At 40.9% G+C, this 19,575-nt stretch overlaps 1 protein-coding gene across 1 annotated transcript in view; it reads right to left on the minus strand.

The window, feature by feature from the left end:
* SLIT3 (slit guidance ligand 3) overlaps window positions 1-19,575 on the minus strand; it is a 791,947-nt gene that overhangs the window by 221,587 nt on the left and 550,785 nt on the right. The window contains exons 11-12 of the mRNA XM_006115755.5: window positions 19,477-19,548; window positions 9,751-9,822 (exon numbers count right to left, since the gene is read on the minus strand). Coding sequence (XP_006115817.1) covers window positions 9,751-9,822; window positions 19,477-19,548 — 144 coding nt within the window. The remainder of the gene's footprint in view (window positions 1-9,750; window positions 9,823-19,476; window positions 19,549-19,575) is intronic.

Consider the following 19,575-nt stretch of genomic DNA (forward strand, 5'->3'; position numbering starts at 1 on the left):
CCATTTAGAACTGGGAGTTCAGGTAATACATAACATACTTTTGTGACCGGCAGTTGCTGTTCTCTAGATGATTTATAATACCCTTGAAATATGCCTCTCATACCTGAAGCTACGCAGGATAGATAAAGAAAACAACTGAGCAGGTTGGGATTTTTTTGTCAAACATTTCTGACAGAAAATGCTATTTAAAAAAAATATCAACACATTTGAAAAATGTTGATGAAAATTGTCACCTAAAGTATTTGTAGAAAAATACTCGATATTATTTTTCAGATTTTTTGCATTTAGTTTAGATTTTAATTATCACGATTGTTATGTATTATTATTACTGCATTCCTATTATAAAACCACAGGTGGATATTGATGACAAACAGAAGATAATTTAATTTAGTAAAGATAAGTTGTTTGACTCAGTACTATTTAACAGCTACCCTCAATTTTTAAAATAAGACAAATTACAAATAATTCAGTGATTATATTATGCCATATTATATAACCTAAATGAACCATGAAGTAGGCAAATAAATAGACTACCCTACAGGGAAGTTTCTTCCTAGCCTTCGTTAGTTAGAGGCTGACACATGCTCTGAAGGATGAAGGTTTATACCCCTTCCAAAACTCTTGATTACTCTTTACTCCTCCTGTAACAATTCTGGATATTGTTTTAATCTATGTAAACGTTCATTTTTATTCTATTACAATCTTAGCCTCAAACATTTTATCAAATGACTATTTATTAGATTCAAACATGTACATTAGGTAAACCCATACAATAAAAATTGATCTCAATTCCTCTAAAATATTATAGGTGAAAAAGCCAGCTATAACACATCAAGCAGAAAAACTTATTCTGATTAGACACTGCATCTTCTAAAAGCTGTGCTCAACAAATGACAAAGAGTTTCATTCTGTTTAGAGAGCTTTATGGGAAATAGTTTGCAGTGTATTTTTGTAGCCTTATCTTAGCGGGGCCTTCTCTGTATTTCTCTTGCAACAAATTATGGTGCATATAATTTCCACTAATTTTTCTCATTGTGCTATCAGCCTAATCCAATGTGATTTATACACTGGTTCCACATGTGTTGCACCATTCAAAGAGAAGTTGAAAATTCAAAAAGAAATAAAACCACATGCTAGTCAGAGGGATGATGGATTATTAACTCAGCTCTCTGTTTTCATCCATCTGGACACGTTAAAAAGTGTGTAAGAGATCACTCAGAAGTCTAAAATCCCATGTCTCCATTGCATAAGAGAAAGTGGCTAAAGACCAATGGTTTGCACTCTGTTGAAAACCCCGAACAGAACACAACTCTATTACAGTATTATGATCACATTACCGGCAAGAGCAAATTTGCCCAGGCATATTGTAATAATAACGTGTTTCGGCTAAGCCCTTTGAAAAGAGGTGTACTGAATAGACACAATAAAGTTACTGGATGTTCACGAGTTCCATCTATGTAATTAGGATGGTATCTTGATTGAATTATAGAGACAAGCACAATCTCAAGTGATTAATATTAAAATAATATTTTGAAAGCCCAAAACAAAACGATTGAAAATAACTGTTCTTAAGAGTAAAGATGGAAGTTGGTGTGGCTTTCACCCGAGCTACCATTTTTATTTTCTGCTCAGTGAAGACAAGTAACCAAACTATCAGCAAATAACTACATAACTCAAAGTTTGAAACAGCAGCCTAGCAGTCTTAATGCACCCGAGAGACTGCAGGTTGCTCTGTGTTGCTAGTGGATGGATCAGAAATCATTCTGACTACATTAATAAGGTGAGGGGAACAGAAAGGGAGAAAAAGCTGCCCAGAGCCACTGTGAAATCATTTTTCTCCCTTTTAGTTAGTTTAGCATTATGATAATAATGACAATATAGTTACAATTAAAACAGCCAGTATTCTGTGAGTTGACTGATGGGCCCCACCTGTAATTTCTGAGGAAAATGAGAACAAGATGAGAAAGACTAGGTTTAAACCCAATGGAAGCTGTGAGGCTCTATGACTATGGAAACATTAAGTAAACAAAACGGTGGAGGCCTACCAGCAGCTTACTCTGGTGGCCCCGTAACTGAAGTTTGAAAAATGCTGTCTTAGGCCACGTTTATACTTACTGCACTGGAGATCAATCTTTTGGTGTTCAATTTAGCAGGTCTAGTAAGGACCTGCTAAATCAAACACCAAGGGTATCCCAGTTGATGCTAGTACTCCTCACTTCATGAGGAGTCAGGAAAGTACCTCTTGCTGTGGAGATGGTGCCAAGGTCAGGTTAAGTATGTCGACTCCAGCTACGTTGTTGAGGGTATGTCCACATTGCATAGCTATTTCAAAATGAACTATTCTGGAATAGTTATTCCGAAATAGCTAATTTTGAAGTAACACATCTACCACTGCAAGGAAGCCTCAAAATTAGTCCAAGGCAGGCTTCCCTAAATGTGTTATCTCGATTTAGAGCCCCAGGAGGCACTGGGGAGGGGCTATTTCAAAATAGCAGTAGTGGAGCGTCTACATAAGCCTTATTTTGAAATAGCTATTTCGGAATAGATGTTATTCCTAGTAGAATGAGGTTTAAAGATTTTGGAATAAGCCTTCCTTATTTCAAAATTATTTCAAAATAGCGGAATGGCTCTGTAGATGTTTGCATCGTTTTTTCAAAATCACGCTAGTTATCTAGAAATAACAGTGCAGTGCAGACGCACCCTTACATAGCTGGAGTTGTGTAGCTTAAGCAGACCTTCTAGGTGTAGTATAGACCTGTGCTATGTCAATAGACACAGAGCTTAAGCTGCTGGGCTATTTAACTACGTTGTTGATACTCTAGCTCAACCTGCAGCCTGAGCCCTGGGACCTTCACAAGGTCCGAGAGCCTGGGTAGCAGCCCAGACTTGGACAATTACATTGCAATTAAACAGCCCTGCAGCCCAAGCCAGCTGGCAAGGGTCAGCTGTGGATTTTTAATTTAAGTGTAGTCATGCCCTGAGAGGCTGCAGCAAGACACTGGGAATCAGGTTTCTTGGGTTCCATTGGCTGCTCTATCATTGAACAAACCACAGCCATTTCTCCACACCTGTATCTCAAGGACAATGTGAGGATTAATTCATGTTTGTAAAGGTTCCAGATCCTCAATTACCTGGTTACATCCTTGTTAAAAAAAAGATGTTAGCACAGGGTGGTACCTACGATTCCACACATTTAGCTGTGGCCACAAGGGTGTCCATACACAGCATTTGGACACCTTTACCATTTCTAGATGGAGCTTCCAAAATGCTGCTGTGATTGATTTGAAATATGGCCATCAACTGTTCGAATACAGATTCTTTTGGGCTGAAAGCATTCTCCTCCTTGAAAGGCATTGCAAATATTGATATCCTGAGCTAAAAGAAAGCTGAGCTCTGAGAAAGAGACTGAACGCTATCTGTTTGCCTTGCATCAAAGTATTAAATATCCGTGGATTTCACTAAGGAGGCTATTACGGCAGATAAGTTGAAAAAGCAACAAGAAATTAAAGTTCATTATTTCCAACAAAAGCTAAGCACTGAAAGACCTACCATCTTTCCAGACTTAAGCGTAAGGACTATAGAATGTTTCGAAGATTGGACTGCAGCTGTATCTGGTTGAGCAAAGGAATTGATTCTTAGAAAGTCGAAAAGCTCTAGAGTCCTAGTTTTAAAAGACTGGGATGTCAGCTTGATGGAAACTGTTTCATTCAGGCACCTCATTTATAAGACTAAATGACAAACCTGAAAAAATTTAGGGGATATGAAGAATGTATCTTTTATTGGTGGGCCTGGCCCCAGCTTTTATTGGTAGCCCTCATCCGCAGCAGGCCTGGCACCACAGGCAGGGGCACCTTAGTCTGGCAGGAGCAGCCCCCGGACACTGAAGGCCCAGTCTGAGGTACTGCTTGAACCCAGTTGAAGCAGCCCCTGTCCATGGTGGGGGCTTCTCCAGCCCCTCTGCTGACACTCACTTGAACGATTAACCAGTTAAACATACTGTTTAACCAGTTAACCGATTAAATGGGATTTTTGCATCCCTAGTACTTTGCGTAGTCTTGTAGAACTTGGTGCTTTCAAGGTTGCAGAGAGATTGTGTGAACTTTTCTACTTTACATCACCTTGAGTGGGATAGCAGCTCTCTACATTCTCCTTGAGCTTCAGATTTTAACTAACTCAAATCCAATGGTAAAACATCAAGAATTTGATGGAAACTCACTACAAATGGTGCAAACTTCACCCAATCCTCTCTGGAGCTTCTCTACGTGGCCTGAATGACATGGTGCTACAAGAAAAACGTAAAAAACAAAACACTTAAAAAACACTCCAGTCATCTGAAGAAGTGGGTTGTGCTCACGAAAGCTCATGATACCATCTACATGTTTTGTTAATCTTTAAAGTGCTACAACTGTTTGTTGTTTTTTATGTTTTTCCTGTTACAGACTAACTCGGCTACCCCTCTGAAGCATGGTGGTACAAAATTAGGCTGGAAATGTTGTTATAATAGCATCCATTGTGGAAGTACTGGAAATCTCATTACCAGCTAAAACCCACAACATAGTGGCAGAGGAAAATGAAAAGCAATGAGCATTTACTAAACAAAAGTTTGATTGGCTTTTAGAGGCTTGGGAAGACTGTTCATTTGCACTGGTTTACAAATGTAAGTGTAATTTCTCACTCTATGTAATTGTATTTTGAGTAGACACAAAAAGTTTCTAATTCAGACCAAACTTCACTAAAATTCATGGCTTGGATCTGGGGTTTTAGCTGAGCCCATCTCTAATTCTGGAACACCTTTAAAATGTGTTTTATCTATGTATACGTCAGATTACAGGCATTGCTATGTCTACATACTGTGGAAGTAGGCCACTTCCCCCTTCAACAGACACATTTAACTCTGATGTGCACTGAAATCACATACACAGAGCTCTGCTTTATATCTGGGGGTATCTGCATCCGTGGATATGGATATCCATGGGTCATTTCTGTGGACAGAGATGTGGATGTGGTTCTACATATACATATTTATAAAAGGAAAGGAGAACCCTAATATTTTGGTGGATTGTTACTGAAGTGACGTTACAACAAATGCATCATTTTCCAAGTACAAACTCTGTAGCACACAGGCATATAGGACTAGATACAAAAGAACAGAAACCACTCTGGGAAACTTTTCTTTTGCATAGTGTCCAGCTGACCTAAGGACACATTTACACTGTAGGGCTAAAGCCAAAATAAGCTACGCAACTTGAGCTAAGTCTTATTTTGGCTTTTGGAGCAGTCAACCCAGTAGGAAGTTTGAGATAGAGCCCTCTTCCTCCGACTTCCCTTACTCCTCATAAAATGAGGGTTACAGGAGTTAGAGTAAGAAGTCCTCTAGCTCAACATTATGTCGAAATAATGGATTGCTGTGTAGACATGGACTATGTTATTCTGAAATAACACTGCTGTGTAGATTTACCCGTAGTGAGCTCAATCGCTCACTTCTTAAGATTTAAGATCAACACATCACTAGTAAGATCAGTGACCATGTAAGGCAAATTTCCGTAAGAAACAAAGTTTATTGAAAATTGATACATTAGACACTCGATAAAGCTAATTCCATTCCCTACTTGTTACCTAATCTCTTTGAAACAGAAAATGTTATGATATCCTATTGACTCCAGACACAAAGATAGTACAAAGCATATGTGTCCAATGGCAATAAAAAGAGTCTGGAAATGTTTGCTTTAATATGGCTGCATAAAGTGCATTGTTTAGATATGAAAAGGTGGTTAAACTATGTGCTTTTTATCTACAATTCAAATGGCATGAGCCATTTGAATCATGGCTGTGTTTCACTGCAGGACGGTAATGCAGATTTAGCCATGAGAGGGTAAGCAGAGCAATCATCAAGCTTATCTGTCAAACTGCTGCAGAGTAAGAACGAACCGCGTTGTGTTAAGTTTTACCTACTGCATTGTGATTGACGTGTTATTTGAGAAACTCAGGAATTCTTGAAAGGTCTTGTCTATGTTCCAAGAAAATTGAAAAACAGATAAAGTTGCTTTAATTTTATTACAGTCTCCAGACAGACCAACATTAGTTAAAAACCTCCTGGAAAGGTATTAAAACTGACTATGGCTAATGTTTACTTACAAATGCGCATCTCCGGCAGAGGCACTTTCCGATTCTGTAATATTCATACATGTCAGACACCTAATGCTAATAATGAAAATGCTGTCCCACAGCAGCAATCTCCTTTTAAAGCTTGTTGCTATGACCTGGAAATTAAAAAATAATAAAAAAAAAGATCCTGCAGCACCTTAGAGACTAACTAAAAATATAGATAGAATCATGAGTGTTCGTGGGTGCAACCCACTTCTTCAATGAAAGTTACAGGTTGCTAATGAATTCACATGCCACTTCTCCTTCCTGGAGAAAAGGACACCTTGCATCAGGAAAACTGCAGTCAACTAACGACTTGAGAGGCACTTGATATAGCCTGATAAGCGGAGTAGAAAGAACATGATCATAACTTCCATGACAGAAGCAGAGGGTCAAAAACAAGCCCCCAGAATCTTTAGCATTTGAACTACCAGAACAGGATTACTCTGAACATGATACAGTCCAGGAAGAGAGGATCCCACTTGCTAGAATCTGTATTGCAGTTGGATTCCATGGATATTGCTGGTTACACTTGCGTATTTATGGAACAGTAAGAAGATCTCAGAAAGCAGCATTCTAATTGAAATCCAATTATAAGGTAACTCATTATATGTTAGGTCAGACTCTTAGTAAGTTAATCATGGCACAGACTTCAAAAATTACATTTATCCTGCAAATTTTACATTAATCCAGGTCAGTAATAGAGTTAAATTTAAAAAAAGGATACCATGGAACCATGCTTTTCTGCCTATGGTATATATGCCTCATCTACCCTGTGTTGTCCAGTTGAATTACATAATTCTAACCACCATTCTATGTGGTCTAATGTACACTACATTGATCATCTTTCACACATTCCGGGGACAGACAGGATTGTTAAAGATATTATGGGTAAGATTCTGCCATCCAAACCCAAGCTGAGAAGCACCTTGCTGTGAAATTAGGCCACTGACATTAATAGAACTACTTGCAGAATTAAGATACTGTTCTTCCTAATTAGGAGAGGCAGCATGTGGCTCTATTATTTTATATACAAGACACAAGCATGTTCAGGTTTTTGTGGTGTTTAAAAGAATAGTGTAATTGAGAGCAAATCACAGAGTAGCAGCTGCTGTGCAATTTAAGAGATTTTCCTCCTGAGCCAAACCCTGAATGCTTTGAGGACTTACCCTCACCCTCCCTTCCTGACAGCGTATACGGCTTTAAAATGCACTGATACACTTTCAAAAATGCTCCAGTTCAGGCTTAGAAAACTACACTGGCTACCAATGTATTCTAATCAAAGCTTTTTTATCAGTGTGTCTCCAGACTAATAAGGAGAAATCCAATCAAGAGCCCACTGAATGCTAAATTAGATTTAATCAGAGGGCAGTTTTCCAACTGTTCAACAGCAGGTCTAAAGCCAATCCATGCCATTTACGTTTTAGGCATCCATTAAAATACAACAAGCAAATCTGTAAGAGCTGCTTCAAAGCACCAGTCACAAAAATGTACAGACATTTGTTTGCATTCAAGCATGATCATTCAACTTTATCTTTGCTAACAGCTACTTTACATTACAAATACTTTCAAAAAGTCATTTGAAAGCCCCCATAGTAAGATTACCCAGGGAAGCCCTAACTCGGATAATCTTTTTTAAGATTTATCCACTTAGATCTTCTCATTTTGATGTGGCTTAAAGTGGTTTAACTACAGAATCTTTGAACTATGGATTTTGTCGATTTAACAGAGAAGTGTCACTTTAGCTAATCTCAGTATTAGTGTTTCAGCGTTTGGGCTTAAAGAAGTAACATAAAGTAGGTGTTACATACACAAAAGGACTATTATATAAATATAAAAGCAGCAAATAAACTTATCTTTATGCTTCATTCAAAGGTTCTATTTGTACAGAACATTAAGATAGCCCTCTGTAACTTGTGCAGCTTTGAATCCAATGATGGAGAATTCCTGTAAATCCATGGATGTCAAAGGCACAATATGGACAGAGTTGACCAAGCTGAATCCTTTATTCTTTACTTCAGCATAACCAAAAAAAGACCCCCATAATGAGACTGAGGATTATTTGAATTAAAGGCTCTTTTAGCTTGTAATTCTTTCACTGAACTGTATGCGGCTGCTAGTGAACTACAATAACGAATGTGCCTCTTGTATCAATTGATACTGCACCCAAGTTTCAGAATACTTGAGGGTCAACTGTCCTCATGCATAACAAAACAAAACAACAAAGGCCTGCATTTTTATTCTATTACTAGTGCATATGCTGGGACCAGAAGTAACTTAAGATATAGCGGGGCCTGCTTTGAATAGTTCAGGCTGACAGAAAAGGAGCATGAAAGAAGCAACAGGAGGTAACTGAATGCCTGAGAGTGATGAACAGTTTGCAGAATTCTCTCCTGAAGACTTTTAATATATCTGCCTCATATGCTCTTTCCCATCTTGTCCCTTTTCAGAGAAAGGTGACCCATAGTTTATCATCCAAATCTATTTCTGCCTTTGTACAGCCCCTAGTGTGATGGCATGGATCAAGGCAGCTGAGTAACACAGTATTGTAAATAATAACAATTATTATTTGGATTTCCAATCAGTGTATGTTGAGACAGACTAAGAGGCTTATATATAAGATATCTTTTGACTAATTTGTTGCATTCCTCTAGAAATACTCAATTTCCCCATTTCCATTGCATTCTTTGTATTTGTTTGATGATCTGATGCTGGCCTATATGGGACCAACTTCATCTATTTCTTCATCTGTCAGGGATGATAATCTGAGTTCTGGGAATACAGTTTAAATCAATTTAACTTTTGCCCCCTCTGCTGGCTGGATGAGATGGTCGCTGATTTCTCTCTCCCTCGGGATAGGTTCAAGGTGCTAAATTTTGTTTCTACAAATTTTAATTGTGTCCTATCTCTATTTCTCCAAGTGAGTTAATGAAAAATAAAAATAATTTCATAATCCAGAGTAGATCTTTCCTTAGGTCATAATGTTTTTTTTAATCATAAATCAGATCTGCATTTTAAACTATTTGACTCTGTAAATATACTAACGGCACGGGATGCAAACCATTTGTATTCAAAGGAAGTCACAATCAATGTAATAAAAATAATACAGATATGGAACTAAACCCTGCAGGTTATTTCAATATCCTTGAATATTAGTATTGTCCTTATAGGCCCAGGCTATCTGCAACATGACTGATTGTCATTGAGGGTCTATACATTTACTCACCATATGCTACACAGAAATAGCAAATAAGAAAAGAAGTATAAAAATTATTAACTGGTATCATCTTCACTGGCAATTGGTGGCGACTTTCAGATCTTGAGTTTCTTCATAATTCATCAACAAGAATTAATGTGTTCTTCCTCTTGTAAATTTAATCTACTGTATCAGCTGCCTGATATAGTTACCAAGCTGTACAAATCACACTCACCTTTTGTCTTTTCTCTTCTTCACCCCATTGCTCTCCTAGTCAGTGAAGTGTCTCAATGAGATTTCAGTGCACAAGGTAATGGGCCAACAAGGAATTTTGTGAAGTTAAAACTAGAAGCTAAAAACCTAAAAATCTGGTTAGACTGAATACTAGTAAAAGAAGAGATCATACTCACAGCAACTGCAGAGAGACAAGCCCATCAAAAAGGCCTTTGGGAATCTCGGTGATCTTATTTCCATAGAGCACTCTGAAAGATACGGGAAAACAAAAGAATAGTGAGTCACATCCAGCTTACTCTCCTCACATCCTTCTCTGAATTATCGTTTTATTGATCTAATGGACCATTCCCAGGATCTATAGCCATTTCATTTAACTACTGATCTCATTTTCCTTTCAATAGGGCACATGGTATTAAATGAGTTGTTATGATTCAGAATTTGTCTGGTTTTGAAAAGTGTTTTTAATGTAGAAACTGGACATTCTCCAAAAACTGTTTCTAACTATTTTCCAGTCTGTCTACTCCCTTCCTTCCCCCATATGAAATGTTTTAACCATTGATACCTCCAGGTCATGATGCAAAAAGTCTAGAATTCAGCATGGTGATGTTGCATTATTAATTTCTAAAGATCTTGAAACATGAACCAGGGATTTGTATATTTTAAAGGACCCTGTCTCAATGAGGTCTAAGCTTCTATTAGCAGCTGAACTAGGCATTCAAATAACATTTCATGAGGTACCAGTTGCAATCTCAGCATAGCTCAGTATGAGCAATGGAGCCCAACTGGGAAAAATAAGGGAATATGAATATTTCTCAACCATAAAAATAATTCAGTTGTGAAACTGAGAAAAGATTTGGGGGCACAGATGGGAGTTACTCAGTATAAACAGATTCATTGCTATGTGACATGTGCCTTGATGCTGCCTGATATGCAAAAAGTTCCAAAGGGTTCCCCTAAACCCAAGCCAAACATGCTGTGGTGGAAAGCAGTGAAATTCTCCACCCTGCATCAATGGCCATCATCCTAAAACTGCCCTTAGTACTGATTACCGTTGTCCTAGAGCAGTGGTCCCCAACCATTTGGGGTTGCCGGGCGCCAGGGGGCGTGGCCCCACCATAGCCGCATTCCGGGGCCGGCGCTCTCCCCTCAAGCGCCGCGCGCCCGGGGCCGGCGCTCTCCCCCCCTCCCCCAAGCGCTGCGCGCCCGGGGCCGGCGCTGGCGCTCTCTCCCCCCCTCTTCCCCAAGCGCCGCACGCCCGGGGCCGGCGCTCTCTCCCCCAAGCGCCTCGCGCCCGGGGCCAGCGCTGGCGCTCTCTTCCCCCCTCCCCCAAGCGCCGCGCGCCCGGGGCCGGCGCTCTCTCCCCCAAGCGCTGTGCGCCCAGGGCCAGCGCTAGCGCTTTCTCCCCCCCATGCGGGGGGTGAATCCGCGGCGCCCCCGGGGCCGGCGCTCACAGTGCGCCACGCGCCTGGGGCCGGCTCCGGCACCGCACATGTGCCACGTGCCCGGGGCCAGGCCAGCCCTGAGCACTTGGTGGGCGCCGAGAAATGCCCCCGCGGGCGCCATGGTGCCCGCGGGCACCGTGTTGGGGACCACGGTCCTAGAGGATATTTTACATCAGGGCTACTCAACTCTGGAATCCCCGGGTGTCACAACGATACTCACAGCATATGCCGAGGGTGACAACTTAAGTGTGGTTGCATATATATGCAAGTATCTATGCAAATATATGTGAATAGCTTCTTTCACACTGACGGATGAATACAAAGATAAAGGCAAGACTATACAACACACAGACCCCATTTCAGTTAGTTCCACTAATAAAATGCAATATTTGCCTGATTTCCACCCATATAACAGCACTTTTAATGAACAATGACAGTCCAGGAATTTAACTACTAAAATGCATATCAACAGAAGACCATTATATTGACTCGCCGTTGTGGAGTGTGTTCCCAGTGGAGGCCGTGTTCAAAGGATTCCACCTACGGGCTGCGTGTTGAGCCCTGCGTAATCCCAAATCACACCACAGTCCGCAAACAAATGGGCCACGGGTTGAGTAGCCCTGTCTTACAACAATCTCAGTACCTGACACATCTGTAACTCAGCTAGCTACCTAAAAGGAACTTTGGAAGAATGTGGCTAAAGCAATTAACCACGGGGGTATATTTAAAAGTAGCAAGACTGTGAAATTCAATGCTCATTTCAAGGGTAAATCTTGGAAAGTATTAGATGCTGTCTATTTTTTAAATTTGTTTTAAAAAAATGTTAATAATAAAACAAAACTTTAGATTTTTAGAAGCCATGCAAAGAAACATTTCCAAGCCTAATGGGGCCTGCACTAATGTGGCATATTAACATTTGAACAAATAACTGGCTAAACAAAAGGTCGCATGATAGCTCAGGCACCTATTTGCCATTCATATTAATGCTCCGTGCTACGCTGAGCCAAATTAACTAATGTCATTGCCTGCCCACCATGTCACAGTGGAAGTCAAATCTTCCCATGCAGCAGCAGCAGACAAATACGGGGGAAGCACATGAGAGTGCATCTTATTTCCCTGCATCTCTTAGTGTTTCTAATTGAGAGCCTGGAAACATTTACCCGGGAGCTTTGATTATCTTTGAGACGGGCACGTGTTCAGATGCTCACATCAGCCAGACTGCGGTTAAGTCCCCACTCCTAAGATATTTTGCCTTTGATACACTATAAACGGCATGCCTGCAAGTACAGCTGCTAGAGTTACTTGTGGGAAATGCATCTCTATCCTGGTCAATCTCACACCCCATACCGTATCACCAACCTTTCATCTTCCCGCCTCTCTTATACAAATGCACATAGCAGCGTTTCTGGAATATCAGCATTGAAATGAGAAAAACCATAATCAAAAATTACTCAGGGAGACCCAGCAGATCATTTCAATGATTCTACATGCTCTCAAAGATGTGTTAAACAACCAGGGGCCTATTTTTGGACATTTAGCTACTAAGAGCTGTAAAGTGAATGTGCATTTGCTTCCCTCATTGGTGCATTGACTTCCCCCTCCCCCCCTGCCCTTTTTTTGCAGGCTTTCTAGGCACATTTGCAAATTAGGTCCACAACTATACACATTTTTGCACCCTTCAACAACTGAAAATCAGACCCAAGATACTTTGCATTAAAACGTACAGGCTGCGTCTAGACTGGCATGATTTTGCAGAAATACTTTTGACGGAAAAGTTTTTCCATTAAAAGTATTTCCGCAAAAGTGCATCTAGATTGGCACGGATGCTTTTGCGCAAAAGCATCCGTGGCCAGTCTAGAGGCGATTTTGCGCAAGAAAGCCCCGATCGCCATTTTAGCCATCGGGGCTTTTTTGCGCAAAACAGTTCTTTCCAGTCTACACTGGCCGTCTTGCGCAGGTATTCTTGCGCAAGAGGGCTTTTTCCCGAGCAGGAGCGTGAAAGTATTTGCGCAAGAAGCACTGATTTTGTACACTACAAAGTCAGTGCTCTTGCGCAAATTCAAGCGGCCAGTGTAGACAGCTGGAAAGTTTTTGCGCAAAAGCAACTGCTTTTGCGCAAAATCTTGCCAGTCTAGATGCACTCACAGAGTAAAATGCACAATAACAGAAAATAAACAAAAGAAATGGTTAAATCAGCCAATTAGTGAATTAACAAAGACTTACACTAGCACTTCTACCCGTCTTACTTTCCTTGAGTCCCATTAATGGTTTATTTGCTTCGCAAGCTATTTGGGAGAATGAAAGTGGATTTATACTTGTCATTTACTGCCAGATAAAGGAAGAGATTTACAGATAGCTACTCCCTCTGCGGCAGAAGCGGGAGGAAGAGTTCAGGCTGAATGTAAGTGCAGAACTGATGTCTATGCTCGATTTGAAATTTAAAAATGAGAAAGTTAAAAGGACCACAAACACTGATTCCTCTCCTCTTCCCTACAGTTCCCTGCTCCCTTCCAACTATACACACCCACATGAGTGGTGTCCGTTCAAGAGAGATACCAGTCTGGATGTAGATGGGAACCATGAAAAGAAACACATAATCCTGTGTGCAAGAATGCCCAGTGCATAACTTGTGTTCAACTCATCCCTGACAGTTCTGATTAGTCTATTTCTTCTAATGCCAGAATAATTAATTTTGAAGAATCATATACTATCTATATGAGTCAGGAAAACATCTCCAGGTGGCTTACAAATGTTTTAATGACATATGTAGAGTTGATGAACTTGAGGGCTGTCATCTAATATAGCGATTTTCAAACTTTTTTGTTCTCATGACCCAGTTTAAGAAAACCATTGATGACCACGACCCAACATAATTTGACTGGAGTGTGGGTTCTGAGGTGGGGCTGAGGATGAGGGCTTTGGGGTGCAGGAGGAAGCTCTGGCTTTGGGGGTCAGGGCTGGGGCAGGAGGTGCTCCCGGTCAGTGGTGCAGTGGGAATGCTAATGCAGCTTCCTGCATCTCCTGGCACCTCAGCTCAGGCTGTGCCTCAGAAGCACCAGCAGCAGGTTCGCAGCCAATGTTAGTGCAGAGCTAGTGCCCAGGCCAGGTGTAGTGCACTGAACGCCCCCACCTAAGAGCTGGCTGCTTCTCGGGTGCAGTGTATAACTGTGCAGTGGCCAGGACAGGCAGGTAGTCTGACTTAGCGCCTGCACTGGTCATCTGATCACCCAGGAACAATGAGACCCGGTAGCTGACATTCCTTGACCCAGTACTGGGTTGAGACCAATAGTTTGAAAACCGCAGGTCTAATAGCATATAGAGCCATCAGCCCATCAGCTCATAGCTAAATGCCTTTAACATGGCTGTGACCCACATGCCGCAAACACCTGGCAGACCGGGTGCATTTCAGCTAGCAAAAACTTCCAGACAGTCAACAACCTTCCAAATACTGGGGAGAAAAGTGCCTGAAAAACCCAAACTGCCAACTGCATTGCACATATTACAGCAGAAGCCTGAGAGTAGGGATGTAAAATGTTCATTGTTTGGCTAATCGAGCAGTCGATGCATCGACTATTAAATTAATCGATAAGGGCGCTTCCACCTTTGACTACCTTTCTGCTGTTGCTATACTTCAAAGGCAAAAGCGCTACGGTTCCCCGCAGTGCTTTCGCCTTTTAAGTATAGCAACAGCAGAAATGTAGTCAAAGGACTACAGTAGTAGTCCTGCTGGCCCCATGCTCCCCACAGCATTTCAAAGCGGCACCGCCACATGGAGCCAGGGGTCAGCTGGGGACTCTGAGTCAGCTGGGGACCCCGGGCTGCATGCAGTGTTTCAAAGTGGAAGAGCCTGGGCTCCATGTAGTGCTGCCGCTTTGAAGCAAACTTGACTTCCCCGCCCCTTGCTGCCTCTTTCTGATAGAGGCAGCAGGGAGAAGGGGGGAGCGACTAGCTGACTAGTGTGTCGACTATCTGATAAGCATTTGCTTATCGGACAGTCGACTAGTCGTTCACATCCCTACCTGAGAAAGTCGCCCCATTAAAATGATGAGGAGTTTCTTCACCAAAACAATAAAATAAAATCTCCACAGCTATATTCAGCTCTTCATGGAAATTAAATAGGCTCCTAGACACAGGACAATGTATTTTACTGATCCAGTTAATTGCTTCGATTCAGAGAACTGACAAGAGGAGTAACTTTTTAAAAACTCTTTACAAGCAGTGCATTACAGAAAGTGAACCTTGTTGTTCCTTCACAATTCTACATAAAGAAGCAAATCTTGTTAGCTCTTCATAGAAAGAAAGCAACCAACAAACAAAAACCCTTAGAAAAAGAGGTCAGAAATGCCTTCAAATGGTACAATGCTAGTCTGTTTCATTTTGTTTGGTGACATACTTCTAGTGTCTGCTAAGAGATACCATTAAACTTTATTTTTTTTTAGCAGAACGTGATATTTAGAGGTTAATTTGATTCAAACAACCTGGTGTTGAATGCCACAGTTGCTTGCACACTGAGCAAACACTGATATTGCTAAATTAGATAAAATAATTAGAGAAAAAGAAGGAAAATTTTCCCCAGAGTTTTGTGTCCAACACTTGCCATTAGAGTATACTGAACAGGACCCTAGAAAATATTAAACCTTAAACAATACTGCACTGGCAGCAACTTGGACTAGAAGGGTACAAATGACTTTACCACAATCTCTAGTTCTCAATCTCTTAACCAATAACAGGATTAAGGAATTTGGGATCACGTGACCAGCATAATGACATATTTCTTGTGTTCCATAAGCACTGTGGGTTAGTTGTCTGCTTTAAAAGTACCTGAAGTAATGGGTTCACAATTCGTTTTGTTGTTTAACCTCCTGCAAATCTAGCTGTGACTTGTGCAGTTTAGTCACTGTCCCAGAATACAAAGTTTTTCTCCAGAAGGTTGACCCTGAACTTGCTGGATATAAAAAGCCCAATATTAAATCCTTTACTCTGTACCATATATTTTCCAGCTAATAGTTCCCTTACTTTGCGTTTGATGTAACATTCTTAGTGAAGTGTCAGACCAGGACTTAGTGCAATGGCTTTTTCCACCTTCAAAAGGCTTTTAACTCCCATTCAGACTGTGAAAGTGATTCTTGCTCTGAAGCACTATGTTTCCAAATTATGAGGACAATGGCATAGATTCAACAAGGAATAGGAGCTCTCAAAACAGCAGCAAGGATTGTGGGCAATAGCAGCATTAAATTTCTGATATTTTAGGAAAACGTGGATTTTTTGCTGCTGCATTTCATATTTCTGCACAACAATTTGGCTAAATAAATCAAGGTAAAAATACTGGATGCAATTTGTTACTTTAAAATAGATTCAACATTTATTTAAATAGTGTTTTAGTGCAGATTTCACATCACCCAGGATGACAGATACATCGTCACACGGCACATGATGATGTGATATATGAATGACATGCCAAATACTAAGACTAATCTATGTTCCAGCTGATCTAAGCTGATAAATCACTTGTGAGCTCAGTTCAGATGGGGAAGGATTTCTCATCTTACACAGGTCTGAAATCTATTCCTTCTCAACTGAAGGGCTTAGGCTGCTTTGCTGCATCACGCAAAATGTGTCTAGATTGTCTGGATAAGGCCCTTAAGAACTCTGACACAGTCTAATTAAATGTGCAGAAACCCTACAGGCTCCCAGCATTCTCTTGTATCTTTGATACTATGCACAGTAATCAGACACTGTTCTTTCATCCAATCCCCTCTCTGATAGTCAAGCCAGATGTTTCAATGGATGAACCAAAAATTAATTTACTTCAGAAAGTCCATTGACTGCAGAAACAGAGTTAATACAGGAACGTGATCTTTGATTTAACTATTCACAACTTGCAACCCTGTGGATGAAACTTTTAACAGCTACCTAATTCAGGAAATAATAAATACCCTAGAATTCCTAGTTTTGAATGTAACCACCCTTGTTTAAGTAATCCAGTCCCTTGAAATGGAATTAGAGCACCAGCTGTAGTGGTTAGTTTGCTTACAGAAGGAGGGAAACTGAGATCTTTCAGAAAAGCTTATTTCGAAAGAGAGCGTCTACACAGTAGTAGCGCAACGAAAAAGCAATGTGTTTTTTCGAAAGATAGCGTCCACAATGATTGGATGCTATCTCACATTTCAGTTGTAATTAGTCTGGATAGAGAGGCCACCAGGGCACCTGTGTTATTTCCTAGAGGCCTTTTTTCAAAAGAACTCCCTCTTCTGCGTTCACACACACCTTTTCCTGAAATAGGCTTCCTCCTGGTAGGATGAGGTTTACCATCATCAGAAAAACCCCTCTGTTCTTTCAGCTTTCTGTCAAAAGAACTCAATGGCAGAGTGGACACAAATATTGTTTTTCCGGAAAAACGGTCATTTTTCTGGAAAAATGCTGCAGTGTAAATGCGCCCTCAGCATGCCTCCCCGGCTGCTGAGGCTAACTTGTGGTGCCCGTGTCAATTCTATCTAAACATGAATGTCCCTGAGCTTGGCAGGGCATAAGCGCTGAAGCTGCCTAGATTCTGAAAGTTGCTTCTATCCCTCGGCCTATAGCACTAGCCTGTTGAGTAGTGCTAGTTTAGCACAAAGCCAAAATTACATTAAGCAGTGAACACCATTTTTTTTTCACTGAATCATTTACTAACATTTTGGTGGAATTTGACCAGATCCAGAGCAGCAAGAGAATACTTCAATCCTCATGTTATTCCATACGAACTGGCAACAGTACCTATCTTTGGTATCCAACCAGGTATGTTTAGAAGACAGGATAAAAACCATCTTTTAGTTTTCTGTCTCAAGGGCATAGTACAGTATATAGTTTAATGCTGACAAGTCTTTCAATATTTGCATTAAGGCTGTAATAGTGTAGTTGATTAACCAATTAACTGATAAGCATAAGCTTATAGGTTAATGCTATAGACTATACACATTTCCTCCCTCCCCTTGCCAGTAAGTTTTTTAGCAGGCTGGCCAGTAGCCTGGTTGGTCCTGGCTTGGGTGCAGGCCTGGGACATACCCTCGCTGCGGCTCTGCATTTTAAGTGTATTAGGAGCCAGGTGGGCAGGCAACCAGGCTCAGTTCTGGCTCATACTGGGTCCGGGAGCTTAGCCCACCACCCCCCGGACAGGGCTGCTGCCACCCTGTGCTTCTGCCTCTCTATCACAGGCAGCAGCGCAGGGCGACAGACAACTAGTCCGCAAGGAGACCTGGTTTTTAAACTGGCTCTTCTTGCAAACCAGCTCCTGCCTGGCACCCCACGCTGTTGCCTCTAATACAGAGGCAGCTGTGTGGAGTGGCAGAGGGTTCCTCAGGAGTGGGGCCAGAGGGCATTAGGTGCCAACCTTGCCTCCAGGGACTATAGAATAGTCGAATAACTGATAAGAATTCATGAGGTTAATCGACTATTCGATTAACCTATATTTAACATCCCTAATTTGCATTGATCAACAAGTTGCACAGATTATTTATTAATGCTGATTGGCAACCAGAAAATGCAATGCTGGCTGCATTTCTACAGTTCATAAATTCTGTTTAAATCAACTCCATAATTTCTAGTGGTCTCTAATCCAAAGTAATCTAAATTGTATTAAAACAATTTCACATTAACTCAGGCAATGCCATTCCAAAGGTTTAGACTCCTCTTCCTACTAGGACTTTCCCCCAACACTTTTTCTTTGGTTCATTTTCCTTATGCAGCAAATTACCATGTACTGCCCCTTATTTGTTGTTGCAAGCTTCAGTGTTTTAAGTAGAACTGATGGTGTGTACCAGATAAAATGCAGTTCAAACTCAACTGGAAACCACAGACAGTGTCTGTATGAAAAAAGAAAGCAACTGTGAAGAGATTCTGTTTTCCCTCCTCTTATTTCTGTACTAAGTAATATTTTAGTCCATTTTGTTGATAAAAGTAATACTTACAGGTCAGAAATAGGAACACTTTCTTCATTGGCTAAGGGCCTTCATTATGTAATTTGCAAAAGGAAAACCAGAATCTGAATGCTGCTGAGAACATGGAAGATGGTGCTGGTGTAGAAAAGAGCTTCCCTCTCCCAAGACCTTTCTAAAAGCACTACTGAAAAGTGACTTTGAGCTTTGGTGTATTTTTGGACACCAAGAAGAAGCGGGAGATAAGTCTACATAACCGTAGACAGCACAGACATAGAAATAATGCACTCATTCAATGGCTTTGGAGAAGTGAACAAATAAATAACCTTCAGGGTACGCATCTATAAAGGAACTTATTAGAGTTGTGTAAACAGTTCCCTCTTCAAGTCTGCACGATCAATTTCTCATTTACGAAAGATTAGGCGCTTCACACTAGTTCACGACTGTGCACAGAAACATAAAGCATCACCAGCCACCACTCAATTCTATTCTTTTTTTTTTAAACACATTGAGATTCTCACCAAACAGCTGACTCAGCCTTACTTACAGCGAGGTGAGGGATTTCAAGCCATGGAATGCGTCAGGAGCAATGTCAGATACTTGATTCTTGCTGATGTCTCTGTGAATAGGAGAGGGGGAAGTGACA

This window comes from Pelodiscus sinensis, chromosome 16 (assembly GCF_052426305.1).
Source record: "Pelodiscus sinensis isolate ZL-2025 chromosome 16, ASM5242630v1, whole genome shotgun sequence".
Lineage (NCBI taxonomy): Eukaryota > Metazoa > Chordata > Testudines > Trionychidae > Pelodiscus > Pelodiscus sinensis.